At 41.7% G+C, this 13,908-nt stretch overlaps 1 protein-coding gene across 2 annotated transcripts in view; it reads left to right on the plus strand.

Annotated features, from left to right (window-relative positions):
- The window catches only part of ints2 (integrator complex subunit 2), a 67,913-nt gene that overhangs the window by 19,757 nt on the left and 34,248 nt on the right, over window positions 1-13,908 (plus strand). For both annotated transcript variants that reach the window (XM_060848008.1, XM_060848007.1), the window contains exons 7-9: window positions 4,326-4,499; window positions 10,322-10,551; window positions 11,153-11,278. In XM_060848008.1, the coding sequence (XP_060703991.1) occupies window positions 4,326-4,499; window positions 10,322-10,551; window positions 11,153-11,278 (530 nt within the window). The remainder of the gene's footprint in view (window positions 1-4,325; window positions 4,500-10,321; window positions 10,552-11,152; window positions 11,279-13,908) is intronic.

Genomic DNA, 13,908 nt, shown 5'->3' on the forward strand with positions numbered 1-13,908 from the left:
GGGCAAGTTGTTGGAGGGTATTATGCGGAACAGGATTTCCATGTGTTCGGAAGGGCAGGTACTGATTAGGGATAGTCAGCATGGCTCTGTGCATGCAAAATTGTGTCTCGCTAACCTGATTGAGTTTTTTTTGAAGAAGTGACAAGAGGATTGATGAACGGTGGAAGTGGTCCATATGAACTACAGTAAGACATTTAAGGTTCTGCATGGTCGACTGGTTAACAAAATTCAATCACATGGAATACAGGGAGAATTGGTCATTTGGGTAATAATTGGCTCGAAGGTAGAAACAGAGGGTTGCTTTTCAGACTGGAGGCCAGTGACCAGTGGTGTGCCACAAGGATCAGTGCTGCGTCTACTGCTTTTTGTCACTTGCGTAAATGATTTGGATGTGAATATAGAAGGTATGGTTAGTAAATTTGCAGATGATACCAAAATTGGTGTAGTGGACAGCAAAGAAGGTTACCTCTGAGTACATCAGGATTTTGATCAGATGGGCCAGTGTGCCAAGAAGTGGCAGATGAAGTTTAATTTAGATAAAAGGTATTTCATTTTGGAAAGGCGAAACAGGGCAGGACATATACACTTAATGGTAAGGACCTGAGGTGTGTTGCTGAAAAACGAGACCTTGGAGTGCAGGTTCATAGTTTCCTCAAAGTGGACTTGTAGGTAGACAGGATAATAAAGAAGGCGTTTTGTATGCTTGCTGTTGTTAGTCAATGCATTGATTATAAGAATTGAAAGGTCATGTTGCGGCTGTACAGGACATTGGTTAGACCACTTTTGGAATACTGCGTTTTGGAATTCTGATCTCCCTTCTACAAGAAAGATGTCATGAAACTTGAAAGGGTACAGAAAAGATTGACAAGGATTTGCCAGGATTGAGGGTTTGAGCTGAATAGGAGAAGCTGAATAGACTGGGGCTTTCCTGGACTATTGGAGTCTGAGGGGTGGCCTTGAAGGAGTTTAGAAAATCATGAGGGGCATGGATAGAGTGAACAGCCAAGGTCTTTTCCCCAGGACAGGGGAATCGAAAACTAGGGGGCATAGGTTTAAGGTGAGTGTGAAAAGGTTTGAAAGGAACCTAAGGGGCAACCTTTTCACAGGATGGTGCATGTATGGAATGAGCTGTCAGAGGAGGTGGTGGAGGCTGGAATTATTACTGCATTTAAAAACATCTGGATGATTACATGAATAAGAAGGGTTGAGAGAGGTATGTGCCAAATGCTGACAACTGGGACTAGATTAATTTAGAATATCTGTTCGACATGGACTAGTTGGATCAAAGGATCAGTTTCTGTGCTGTATAACTGTGACTGTGTATTTTCATTCACATTCATCTATCAAATACACCCAATACATTAAAGATGATGCAATGTATTTACTGAGTAGAGGCATTGCTGAAGATTCTCGTCAATATAAAAAAAAGCTATACATATTTATAGTCATCACATCTTGTGTTTCAATCCTGAAAGCTTTACTTAAGCTATTACTATATTTGTAAGTTTCACTGTTTATGATTTTTTTTAAAAAAAACTAAAAGGAAGCCGTATCTGTTGAGGATATGGTTTGAGTGTTATGTGGAGACAACAGTCTGGACTTTTGTTAGAATGCCCGAGTAATTTGCCCAAAATTGGGCAAACCAGCACAAAAGATCAAGGAATTTCAAGTGCAAGTAATTTCCTTCATGTTTATATTTTCTTAAAAAAAACTTAGACATTGATCCACCACAACTGGCTGCAAGAGCACAGAGGCTCTTGCTTTTTTAAAAATATCATCTTTTTAATAGACCTAAGATACTTACTATTGCACCAATAATAAATCATAAAATTTGTGATATTTTCAAATATTAAAATTATTTTCTTCAAAGGGCTTTTTAATGGTTAATACATTTTCGGTTGCATTAATAAACTCCTTCAGGTTACCACTCTTTAAAATAGTCCTTGATATATTTTAGTGCAAAACTTTTAAGTTGCTTTCTGTGCTATATTCAATCACTAAAATATTGCCTTAATACACAAACAAGTTTGAGCAATAAACCGCTGGAAAGTGAAGCAGTTCTGAGTTCATTTACATCCAAGTCACGTTTCCACCCAAAACACAAGCATCTGGCCATTATGATACCACATATTTTGTATTTTTAATTTTATATTTCAAAACATGGGGCAGTAGGAACTTGGTTCTCACTAATCAACTGGAGAAAGGCATAGAGTCATAGAGATGTACAGCATGGAAACACCCTTCAGTCCAACCCGTCCATGCCGATCAAATATCCCAACCCAATCTAGTCCCACTTGCCAGCACCTGACCCATATCCCTCCAAACCCTTCCTATTCATATACCCATTCAAATGCCTCTTAAATTTGCATTTGTACCAGTCTCCGCCACATCATCTGGCAGCTCATTCTATATACGTATCACCCTCTGCGTGAAAAAGTTGCCCCTTAGGTCTCTTTTATATCTTTCCCCTCTCACCCTAAACCTATGCCCTCTAGGGAAAAGAGTTTATCTATTTATCCTATCCATGCCCCTCATAATTTTGTAAACCTCTATAAGGTCATCCCTCAGCCTCCGCTCCAGGGAAAACAGCCCCAGCCTGTTCAGCCTCTCCCTATAGCTCAGATCTTCCAACCATGGGAACATGCTTGTAAATCTTTTTTTGAACCCTTTCAAGTTTCACATCATCTTTCCGATAGGAAGGAGACCAGAATTGCGCACACTATTCCAACAGGGGCCTAACCAATGTCCTGTACAGCCGCAATATGACCTCCCAACTCCTGTACTCAATATTCTGACCAATCAAGAAAAGCATACCAAACACTTTTTTCAATATCCTATCTACTTGCGACTCCACTTTCAAGGAGCTATGAACCTGCTCTCCAAGATCTCTTTATTCAGCAACACTCCCTAGGACCTTACCATTAAGTGTATAAGTCCTGCTAAGATTTGCTTTCCCAAAATACAGCACCTCGCATATATCAGAATTAAATTCCATCTGCCACTTTTCAGCCCATTGGCCCATCTGGTCCAGATCCTGTTGTAATCTGACGTAACTCTCTTTGCTGTCCACTACACCTCCAATTTTGGTGTCATCTGCAAATGTACCTCTTATGCTTGCATCCAAATCATTTACATAAACGACAAAAAGTAGAGGGCCCAGCACTGATCCTTATGGCACTCCACTGTTCACAGGCCTCCAGTCTGAAAAACAACCCTTCACCACCACCCACTATCTTCTATCTTCTACCTTTAAACCAGTTCTGTATCCAAATGGCTAGTTCTCCCTGTATCCCGAGATCTAACCTTGCTGATCAGTCTCCCATGGGGAACCTTGTTGAATGCCTTACTGAAGTCCATATAAATCACATCTACTGCTCTTCCTTCATCAATTTTCTTTGTTACTTCTTCAAAAACTCAATCAAGTTTGTGATACATGATTTCCCATGCACAAAGCCATGTTGACTATCCCAAATCAGTCCTTGCCTTTCCAAATACATGTACATCCTGTCCCTCAGGATTCCCTCCAACAACTTGCCCACCACAAACTTCAGGCTCACCGGTCTATAGTTCCCTGGCTTGTCTTTACCGCCCTTCTTAAACAGTGGCACCACGTTTGCCAACCTCCAGTCTTTCGGCCCTCACCTGTGACTATTGATGATTTAAATATCTTAGCAAGAGGCCCAGCAATCACTTCTCCAGCTTCCCACAGAGTTCTCGGGTACACCTGATCAGGTCCCGGGGATTTATCCACTTTAACCATTTCAAGACATCCAGCACTTCCTCCTCAGTAATCTGGACATTTTGCAAGATGTCACCATCTATTTCCCTACAGTCTATATCTTCCATATGCTTTCCCACAGTAAATACTGATGCAAAATATTCATTTAGTATGTTCCCCATTTTCTGTGACTCCACACAAAGGCCGCTTTGCTGATCTTTGAGGGGCCCTATTCTGCCCCTAGTTACCCTTTTGTCCTTAATATATTTGTAAAAACCCTTTGGATTCACCATAATTGTATTTGCCAAAGCTATCTCATGTCCCCATTTTGCCCTCCTGATTTCCCTCTTAGATATACTCCTACTTTCTTTATACTCTTCTAAGGATTCACTCAATCTATCCTGTCTATACCTGACATGTGCTTCCTTCTTTTTCTTAACTAAAGAAATTGAGGGTTTGGTTATCCAGCATTCCCTATACCTAACAGTTTCCCTTTCACCCTGACAGTGTCCCAGTATGAAATGATTGTTGTGAATGGAATGAGATGAATGGTCTTTTCTGATCCTGGATTTTCTTCTGTTACCCCATATCTCAAATTGTGTAACAGGTGGAGGAATGCCACCTTCCAGGACTTGGAGTGGCCCTGACCCTGGATCAATGCAAGAATGATGGCTCTGAAGATACTGTTACTGACCTGGTCTCCTTTGTTAGTGGTTTACTGCTAGGAACTAATGCAAAAGTACGAACTTGGTTTGGAATGTTCATCCGCAATGGACAGCAGGTGAGTGTGAAAAACCAAAGGAGTTTATTTGCAATATTAATGTTCTATTGGGCAAGCTTTCAACAGATCTATAAAATACCCCATACACTGATGACTGTGTTCCTCATTTAATTTTATTCTGATACATTTTTAAAATACTGGAAGGGACACTGAAATAGCTCTGTACGGCTCCTGTGTTTATATTCCAATGGAGTTTTACGTTTTGAATCCCGAAAAGCCTGAATTCCTGCACAAGCTCAAAATCTGTCCTTTAAACATCAGTCTACCATTGGCAGCTGTACTTTTTTGGAGTCCTAAGCTCAGGAATTCCCCATCCAAAGCTTTCTGCCTCTTGACCTTTGTTTTTTCCTCATTATCTCAAGGTTGTATCTGTTCACCATTGGCTGCTGTTCTTGCTGTTATTTTTTCTTTCAGTCAAACAATACATCAGTTTTAAACTTCTCACCTCATAATCAGATCTCTCCATAATATTACTCTTCCCTTTCATTGAAACACTCTACAGCTCTGCAACCATTCATGAATTCTATGTTGGGCCCAGACCTCTTGTCCACCCTTTCCTTCCTCTTCTCCATCTCCAACGTCATTTGCAATTGCACTTTATGCTGCCTTGGCCCTAAGCTCTGAATTCTGAATTAAGTCTGTTAAATTGCTCTGTCTCTGTATCTTTCTCTCTCCCTGTCTCTTTCCACCTTTTTAAAGATATTTGTTAAAGCCTTTTCCTTTGACTAAACTTTCAGGTGTCCACGCTGGTACCTTTTTTGGCTCATTCTTTGTTGAACAATGCTTCTGCTAAGCATGTTGGAACATTTGCTATCTTTAAAGGTGCTACATAAGTGTAGGTTGTTATTAGTCACAGAACCAAGAAGGAGTTTTGATGAATAATATAATTGTATCCCTTTTACACCTTGAGGAAAGTTGCAGTGTACAGTGCAGCAAGTGGAGGTGAGTCTTCAACAAAAAAAGAGAATCACTCAGTTAGTGTTCACTTTCAAGTGATGAGGGTAAGGTAAAGGACATGTAGCGGGAAGATTCCAGTGAAAAACTTTTCAGACGTTATTCTTGTAGGTCAATAATTCTCAAGCACTGTCATTGGTGGAACTGGTAGTAATTGCTGACCCCCACCCCAATTAAATTATGACACATTATAGTACATCGTAAATTTTTCTTTAATTTTTTTAAATTAATCTTACTAAAACTAGTTTTAAAAACAGCTATCTCACAAATAAGATTGAACTAAATATTCAAAAGATTTAAAAGGACATTGCTGGGATTGAAGGGTTTGAGTTTTAAAAATAGGCTGGGACTTCTTTTCACTGGAGCATAGGAGGTTGAGGGATGACCTTTATAAAGTTTATACAATCATGGGGAGAGAGACGAGGTTTAAAAAAACAAAGGTCTTTTCTCTAAGATGGGAGAGTTCTCAGCTAGGGAACTAGAGGAGAAAGATTTAAAAAGGACAACCTTTTTATAAGTGTGGTTAGTGTGTGGAATGAAATGCCAGAAGTGGTGGATACAGGTACAATACAACGTTTAAAAGATATTTGGATAAGCACTTGAAAGGAAAGGTTTGGAGGGATATGGGCCAAACGGGCCTAGTTTAGCTTGGGAGCATAGTCAGTGTGAACTAGTTGAAGTTGAAGGGTTTGTTTCCATGCTGAATGACTCTAGGTGCCCACCACTAGCCTTTCTAACATTGGACCTACTTGGCAATCGTCTTACCACAATCCACATTTTTCCATCAGTGCTAACCTCCTAGATGAGACAGCTAGCATACTCTGCACTGTACATAAAGTGTAATTCCACTTCCTCCCTTCATTTGACAGCAAATCTGCCTCCAGCCACTGTTTATTCAAGTACTACTGAACTACTTATTTGGTCACTCTTCTTTCTCATTCCTGTCCAGAAATGTTTGATAACCTCAAGTGAGGAATTTCATTTTAGGGAATTAAGTGATATGGTTTTCTATTTATATTCATTCATGGGGTGCACAACTTTCTTGTAAAGCCAACAATTATTGTCCTTGAAAAGGTGGTAATGAGCCCATCTTTGAAGCGTGCAGCCATTGTGTTGTTAGGGAGGGATTGCCAGAATTTTGATGTAGCAATGATAAGGGAACAGCAATTATACTTCCATGTCAAGGTGGTATGTAGCTTGGAGGGGAACCAGCAGCTGATAGTGCACTTGTGCAGCCATTGCCTTTGTTCTTCTAAGTGGTAAAGATTAGGGTTTGGAAGATGATCTTATAGATGGTACATTACTACCTCTATGCATCAGTGGTAGACAAAATAAATGGGGTATCTATCAAGTAGATTCTTATCATGCACGGATTCAAGCTTCACTGTTGTAGGATCTGCACTCATCCAGGCAAAGGTTTTCCACCCCACTTCTGATGTATTCCTTGCAGATAGTGGCCCACTCTGGGGAGTCAGGAGCTAATTTACTTGCAGAATGCCCAGCCCTGTCTTGTGTTTGTACGACTGGCCCTGCCCAAAACGTCGGTTTTCCTACTCCTCGGATGCTGCCTGACCTGCTGTGCTTTTCCAGCACCACTTTGATCTAAACCCTGGCCCTGATCAGTAGAAACCCCAGAATATTTATGGCAGTGCCATTGAATATCATGAGTAACTAATTTAGATTCTTCCTTGAAGGTGGTCATTGTCTGGCACTGGTCTGGTGTAAATATTACTAACCATTTATCAAGTGAAATCTGCATGTTATACAGAACTTACTGCATGTTGATACAGACTGTTACAGTATCAGAGGAATTTCAAATAGCATTGAACTCCTTGCAATCATCAACAGACATCTCTACATTTGATCTTGAGCTGAAGGGAAGGTTGTTGAAGGAGCAGCTGAAGATGTTTTGACATTGGACATTACTTTGAGGAACTCCAACAACGATGTCCTCCAGCTAAGTTGACTTATCTCCAACAACCATAACCATCTTGGGATGGTTGTTCTAGCTATGAGAAGTTTTTACCCTGATTCCCATTGATTACGATTTTGCTAGTGTTTCTTGATGTTATATTAGGACAAATACTGCCTGCTGTCGAGGCCAGTCACACTCGCCTCACCATTGGTTAAGGAATTGCTATTCCTGATGTTGAAAATTCATGTCATCCTTTGCTGTAGATTTGCCAGGTTGAAATCTTTAGGTAAGCTCTCCTATGTCCTACATTAAACCAGGGTTGTCCTTTAGCTTGATGGTAATAATTGAGTGGTAAGAGATATGCAGAAACATGAGGTTACAGGTTATAGTTGAATAAAACCTGGTATTGATGGCTCACAGTGCTTTGGGAATGACCTATTTTTAATCTATCTGTTCTGAAACTGTCGTTTAATATATTATTAGTGCCACACATCGCAACAAAACTGTGCAATATGTACGCTGTGGTGTACAGATGCATTTAGGTCAGGTAGGCCAGACTGGGTCAGAACGAGACAAAAAAAAATGCAGATGCTTGAATCTAAGGTAGACCAGCAGGAGGCTGGAAAAACAAATAAGCCAGGTAGCATCAGAAGGTGGAGGAGTCAACGTTTCAGATACAACCCCTCTTTAGGACTGGGTGTGAGTGTAAGGGGAACTGCAAATAAAGGAGGGGGGGGTTTGGTGTGGTGAGGTAGGGATAGTTGAATACAGGTAGAGAGTACAACCTGGTTGGTCAACGGCAGGAATTAATCTAGTTGGGACCTAAGGAAAGGTCGATCAGAGGAATGGAAAGGAGGGGGAGGGGCTGGAAATCAACTTGGCGGATAGGAAAGGAGGTTATTTGAGTCCTCTCGGCTGTCAGCAGACTAGGCAGAAGATGAGGTGGTGTTCCTCTAATTTGCAGTCTGATTTGCTGTGGCAGTGGAGAAGGCCAGGGGTAATCATGTCAGAAAGGGAGTGGGACGGGAATTAAAATGGGCAGTGCCTGGGAGGTCAGGTCAACCCCTGTGGGCCTGCCTGAGATGTTCGGCAAAATACAGTCATCGTCATAGAGGTGTACAGCATGGAAAGAGACCCTTTGGTCCAACATGTCCATTCTGACCAGATATTAATCTAGTCCCATTTGGCCCATATCTCCCTCAACCTTCCTATTCCTCCACCCATCCAGATACCTTTTTAAATGCTGCAATTGTACCAGTCTCCACCACCACTTCTGGCAGCTCATTCCATACACGCACAAACCTCTGCATGAAAAAAATGCCCCCACATCCCTTTTAAAACTTTCTCCTCTCACTTTAAACCAGTGCCCTTTAGTTTTGGATTCCCCTACCCTTGCCCCTCATGATTTTATAAAATTCTGTAAGGTCATCTCTTTGCCTCCAATGCTCCAGGGAAATTAGCCCCAGCCTATTCAGCCCCTCTCTCTAGCTCAAGCATCCTTGTAAATCCATTTTGAGCCCTTTCAAGTTTTGCAATGTCTTTGCTATAACAGGGGGACTAGAACTGAACATAGAATTCCAAAAGTGGCCTAACCAATATCCTGTATAGCTGTAACATAACCTCCCAACTCCTGTACTCAATGCACTCAAAGTGTACCAAATGCCGCCTTCACCACCTTGTCGACCTGCAGCTCGACCTTCAAGGAACTGTGAACCTGCATCCAAAGTTTCTTTGTTTGGCAACTCTCCCCAGGACCTCATTTAAGTTTGTAAGTCCTACCCCGGTTTGCCAAAATGCAGCATCTCTCATTTGTCTACGTTAAGCTTCTTCTGCCTATCCTTGGTCTAATTTCCCATCTGATCAAGGTCCCTTTTGTGTCCTCAGTTTGTTTGGTCTCACCAATGTAGAGAAGACCACATCAGGAGCATCAGACACAGTAAACCAGATTGGAGCAGAGGCAGGTGAACCTGTATCTCACCTGGAAGTCTGTTTGGGGCCCTGGGTAGGGGTGAGGGAGGTGGTATGCCAGCAGAGTTTGCATCTTTTACAGTTGCAGAGGAAGGTATCTGGTGGTGTTGGGGGGGGGGGTTGGTGGGAAGAGTGGCACGAACCAAGGATTGGCAAAGGGAATGGTCCTTGCGGAAGGCAGAGAGGGGTGGGGAGGGGAAGATGTTCTTGGTGGTGGGCTCTAATTGTAATTGGTGGAAGTGTTTGAGGATGAAGGTCAGAATGGCAGATTACTTTCCCCGAAGGAAAACTATAAATGAATCAAATTTGTTTTTTTCATTAACTTGGTAGTTTTATAAGTTTGTATTAAAACCAGATTTTGTAATTAATCAAATTAAATTTTCTTTAGTTGTCATAATCAGATTTAACTCATTTCTCCAGGTCTCTGGCTTACTAATCTAATAACACGGCACGGTGGCACAGTGGTTAGCACTGCTGCCTCACAGCGCCTGAAGACCCGGGTTCAATTCCCGACTCAGGCGACTGACTGTGTGGAGTTTGCACGTTCTCCCCGTGTCTGCGTGGGTTTCCTCCGGGTGCTCCGGTTTCCTCCCACAGTCCAAAGATGTGCGGGTCAGGTGAATTGGCCATGCTAAATTGCCCGTAGTGTTAGGTAAGGGGTAATGTATGGGTGGGTTTCGCTTCGGCGGGTCGGTGTGGACTTGTTGGGCCGAAGGGCCTGTTTCCACACTGTAAATCTAATCTAAACACCATATGCTACCATTCCTAGGTCATGTTGGAAGGTGTAGCTGAGGTAGAAGTTTGGCTCTCACCTTTATTGACTGGTGCAAGCTTGAGCAACAGAATGGCCTACTTCTATTTCGTGTGTTCTTAGGTTGTAGAGATAATCTTCTTCAAATACTTAATAACTTTCTGATGATATATTCCCCAATCCAGTAAAAACTTTGAGATCAGAGTGTAATTCTCAAGTTTTTCTGTTACACAGCATAAGAGGGAACGCAGTAGCTCGGTGCTATGGCAGATGAGGCGGCAACTGCTGCTGGAACTAATGGCTATTCTCCCGACGGTTAGCAGTGGTCGCATTGGTGAAGATACTGCAGACACTGACATGGAACCTAATATTTCGGTATACTCAGCATTGAAGGAAGAAAACGTGGTGAAAGCCAGCGCAATGTTGCGGCTCTACTGTGCACTGATGGGAATCGCTGGACTCAAGTATGAACTGCGATAGTATATGAAAGGTTTCTGAGCAGGTGTTCTTTTAGGAATACCATGTGTAGGCTGGTGTCTAGCATTTCTAGAAAAGGAAACCAGAACGCAGGTTAAAAATGCAAATTCATGTTTCACCGCAGCAGTTAATAGCTTCAGAAGCTTTTTAAAAATGCTGTTAATTAGAAACAAAAATTTCTGTAACCAACCATTGCAACTCAGTTTTGACAGTTAATCATGTGTTTGTTGGGAGAGATCATAGCCACCTTGAACATATGAATTTTTAAGACTTCTGTGATGTGGGTCTGTTACTTTTGAAGTTGGGATATGTCATTGGTGAGACTGTACACTTAAAGGATCTAACAAGCCAGACAGGGAAGCATGTTCCAGCTCCTAAACTCTAGACTGTACCGTGTTAGCTGATGCCTGCTTGGGTTAGTGATGGGGTAATTAGTTGTGTAATCACATGGACCAAAGTGAAGGCATTTAGCTAACAGACCCAAATGACCATTTGTATCGGAAGTCCAATTCTACTTCATGTGTCGTCAGCAGCACTGTGTTTTCTGCAGTATAGAATTGTAATGCCTTGTGTGATATTGTCAATTAGGCCAACCGATGAAGAAGCTGAGCAGCTTTTACAGCTGATGACAAGCCGCCCACCGGCAACTCCAGCTGGTGTCCGCTTTGTGTCTTTGTCCTTCTGCATGCTGCTGGCATTCCCCAGTTTAGTCAGGTAAGTTTCTGAAGGAGGAATGGAGTGTTGGTGGTGGAGGTAAAGATAAACTCAGTCAAGGTCCTTGTCATAATGCATTACTTAGTGACATCCTTGCTGGAAAACAGGTGTGGAAAATCTTGTTTGATTAAAATCAGACTTAACAGTAAATGAGCAATCATAAATGAAAAGACCCTCTTGGAGTAAATTCTAGTAAGAATCCATGCCTGCAAAAGATAAGGGAAGGAAATTGACAGTTGACGGAAAACAAAAAGCAAGTCCATCAGTTGTAACACAGCAATGGTTTTGACATTTGGTTGTAAATATGTATGCTGAACAGAATTTTCTGGTAATTAGCTACAGATTTATCCTTCAATAAACCTTGTCATCAAGCACCAAGGACACAACTCGCCTTGATAATCTGCATTCACACTTAGCAGTTGTTGACAGCACCAAATAATTGGAAATCGACATTGTAGACACAGTCGGTAAAATGAGGGAACAATATTTTATAACTGTTGTCTAATCCTTAGTTACAAAGGATGGTCTAAACTACATATTTATCCTTGGATTTACAGTCTGATTTCAACCTTTTGATTCAGTTACTGTTCTGGGATCACTTTGATATGTGGTCTCCATTATAACTTATTTGATTTCTGTAACAATTAACAGTTAACTGACAAGTTAATACAAATATGTTCCACCGTGAACTGCTCACTGCAAGAGCCGATGCAGACATAATACAGTTCCACCATATTTTCTCAGAACCCGGCATGCTCTTCCTTTTTAGATAACATTTGACTAAACTTTGACTTGACTAAATCAGTCTCCGTGAAGTCCGAGTCGAAAAGTGGCACTGGAAAAAGCACAGCAGGTCAGGCAGCATCCGAGGAGTAGGAGAATTAATGTTCCGGGCATAAGTACTCCACAGGAAGGATTACAAACCTGAGAGAGTGTCATGCCCAGGTTTCAAAGTGGCTGGATTGGAGTATCATTGACTGGTATTTTGGGTCAGGTTAACCATTCATGACCTTCACGCAGAGAGAGACAGTTTTCAGTATGACTGACCCAAAGAATCTCTGCCTCTTTGAAAAAATGTACACATGTCTACAAGTACCTGTACAAAATAGCTGAATGGTGCCTTTTTCAAGACTGACCAAATGAGCACATAATTCTGCATTTCTTATGGCCAAGGTCAAGATTTCTTTTCCACAGTAGCTGCTCAGCTATGTTAAGAGACCCTGATTGTATTCTATTTGAATGATTATTGGCTGAAATTTGCTTTTATGTGAATCTGCAACATTCTTCAGTTTTAATTTACCAACAATATTGTGTGTTTAAATCCTTGTAACAAAGAGTACTAAGCTAATGCTAAGATTATTGGTAGTGTAGATGAGCAGAGAGATCTGAGTCCATGTACATAGATTGGACTACCTACAGTATGGAAACAGGTCCTTCGACCCAACAAGTCCACATCGACTCTCTGAAGAGCAACACACCCAGACCCAGTCCCCTACCCTATATTTACCCCTGACTAATGCACCCAACACTGTGGGCTGTTTAGCTTGGCCAATTCACCTGACCTGCACGCCTTTGGATTGTGGGAAAAAAACAGAGTACCCACACAAACACTGGGAGAATGTGCAAACTCCACACAGACACTTGCCCAAGGTAGGAATCGAAACCAGGACCTTAGCACTGTGAGGCAACAGTGCTAACCATTGAGCCACCCAGGTTGATAGGATTGGTAAAAAGGTATAAGGTGTGTTAGCTTTTATTGGTAGAGTGATTGAGTTTCGGTGCCACAAAGTCATGCTGCAGCAGTACAAAACTCTGATGAGGCCGCACTTGGAGTATTGCATACAGTTCTGGTCAGCACATTAGAGGAAGGATGTGGAAGCTTTGGAAAAGGTTCAGAGGAGGTTTACCAGGATGTTGCCTGATATGTAGAGAAGGTCTTATGAGGAAAAGCTAAGGGACTTGAAGCTATTTTCAATAGAAGAAGGTTGAGAGGCAACTAAGTTGAGAATGTAAGATAATCAGAGGGTTAGATGGGGTGAACAGTGAGAGACTTTTTCCTTAGATGGTGATGATTAGCACGGGAGGGGGGGGAACATAGCTTTAAATTAAGGGGTGATAGATTTAGGACAGATGTCAGAGGTAGTTTCTTTACTTAGAGTAGTAGTGGCATGGAATGCTCTGCCTGCAACAGTCATCGACTTGCCAACTTTAAGAGCATTTAAATGCTCATTGGACAGACATGTGGATGAAAATGAAATAGTGTAGGTTAGATGGGCTTCAGATTGGTTCAATAAGTTAGCGCAACATTGAGGACCAAGGGCCTTTTCTGTGCTGTAATGTTCCATGTTGAATGTACATACTAACCTCCTTCTAGACAGTGGGTTAGAAGGAGCTGTCAAGCTGTACACAGTGGAGGAAAGCTTGTCCTGGGCAAAACCCCTTTTTTGACCTGCACTGCCAGTGAACAAAGTCATGAGTTGATCAGTTTTACATGTTTCTTGGCAGAAAGCTTTGAAAAAGCAAACAATGACAACTCTTTAAGAAAAGTAATCCAGTGTTGGAAGCATTTTTAGACCTTTCTACAGACTGAGTCCGATATGAATTAAAGTTTCTTGTTAATTTATCAATTG

Source organism: Hemiscyllium ocellatum, chromosome 31 (assembly GCF_020745735.1).
Source record: "Hemiscyllium ocellatum isolate sHemOce1 chromosome 31, sHemOce1.pat.X.cur, whole genome shotgun sequence".
Lineage (NCBI taxonomy): Eukaryota > Metazoa > Chordata > Chondrichthyes > Orectolobiformes > Hemiscylliidae > Hemiscyllium > Hemiscyllium ocellatum.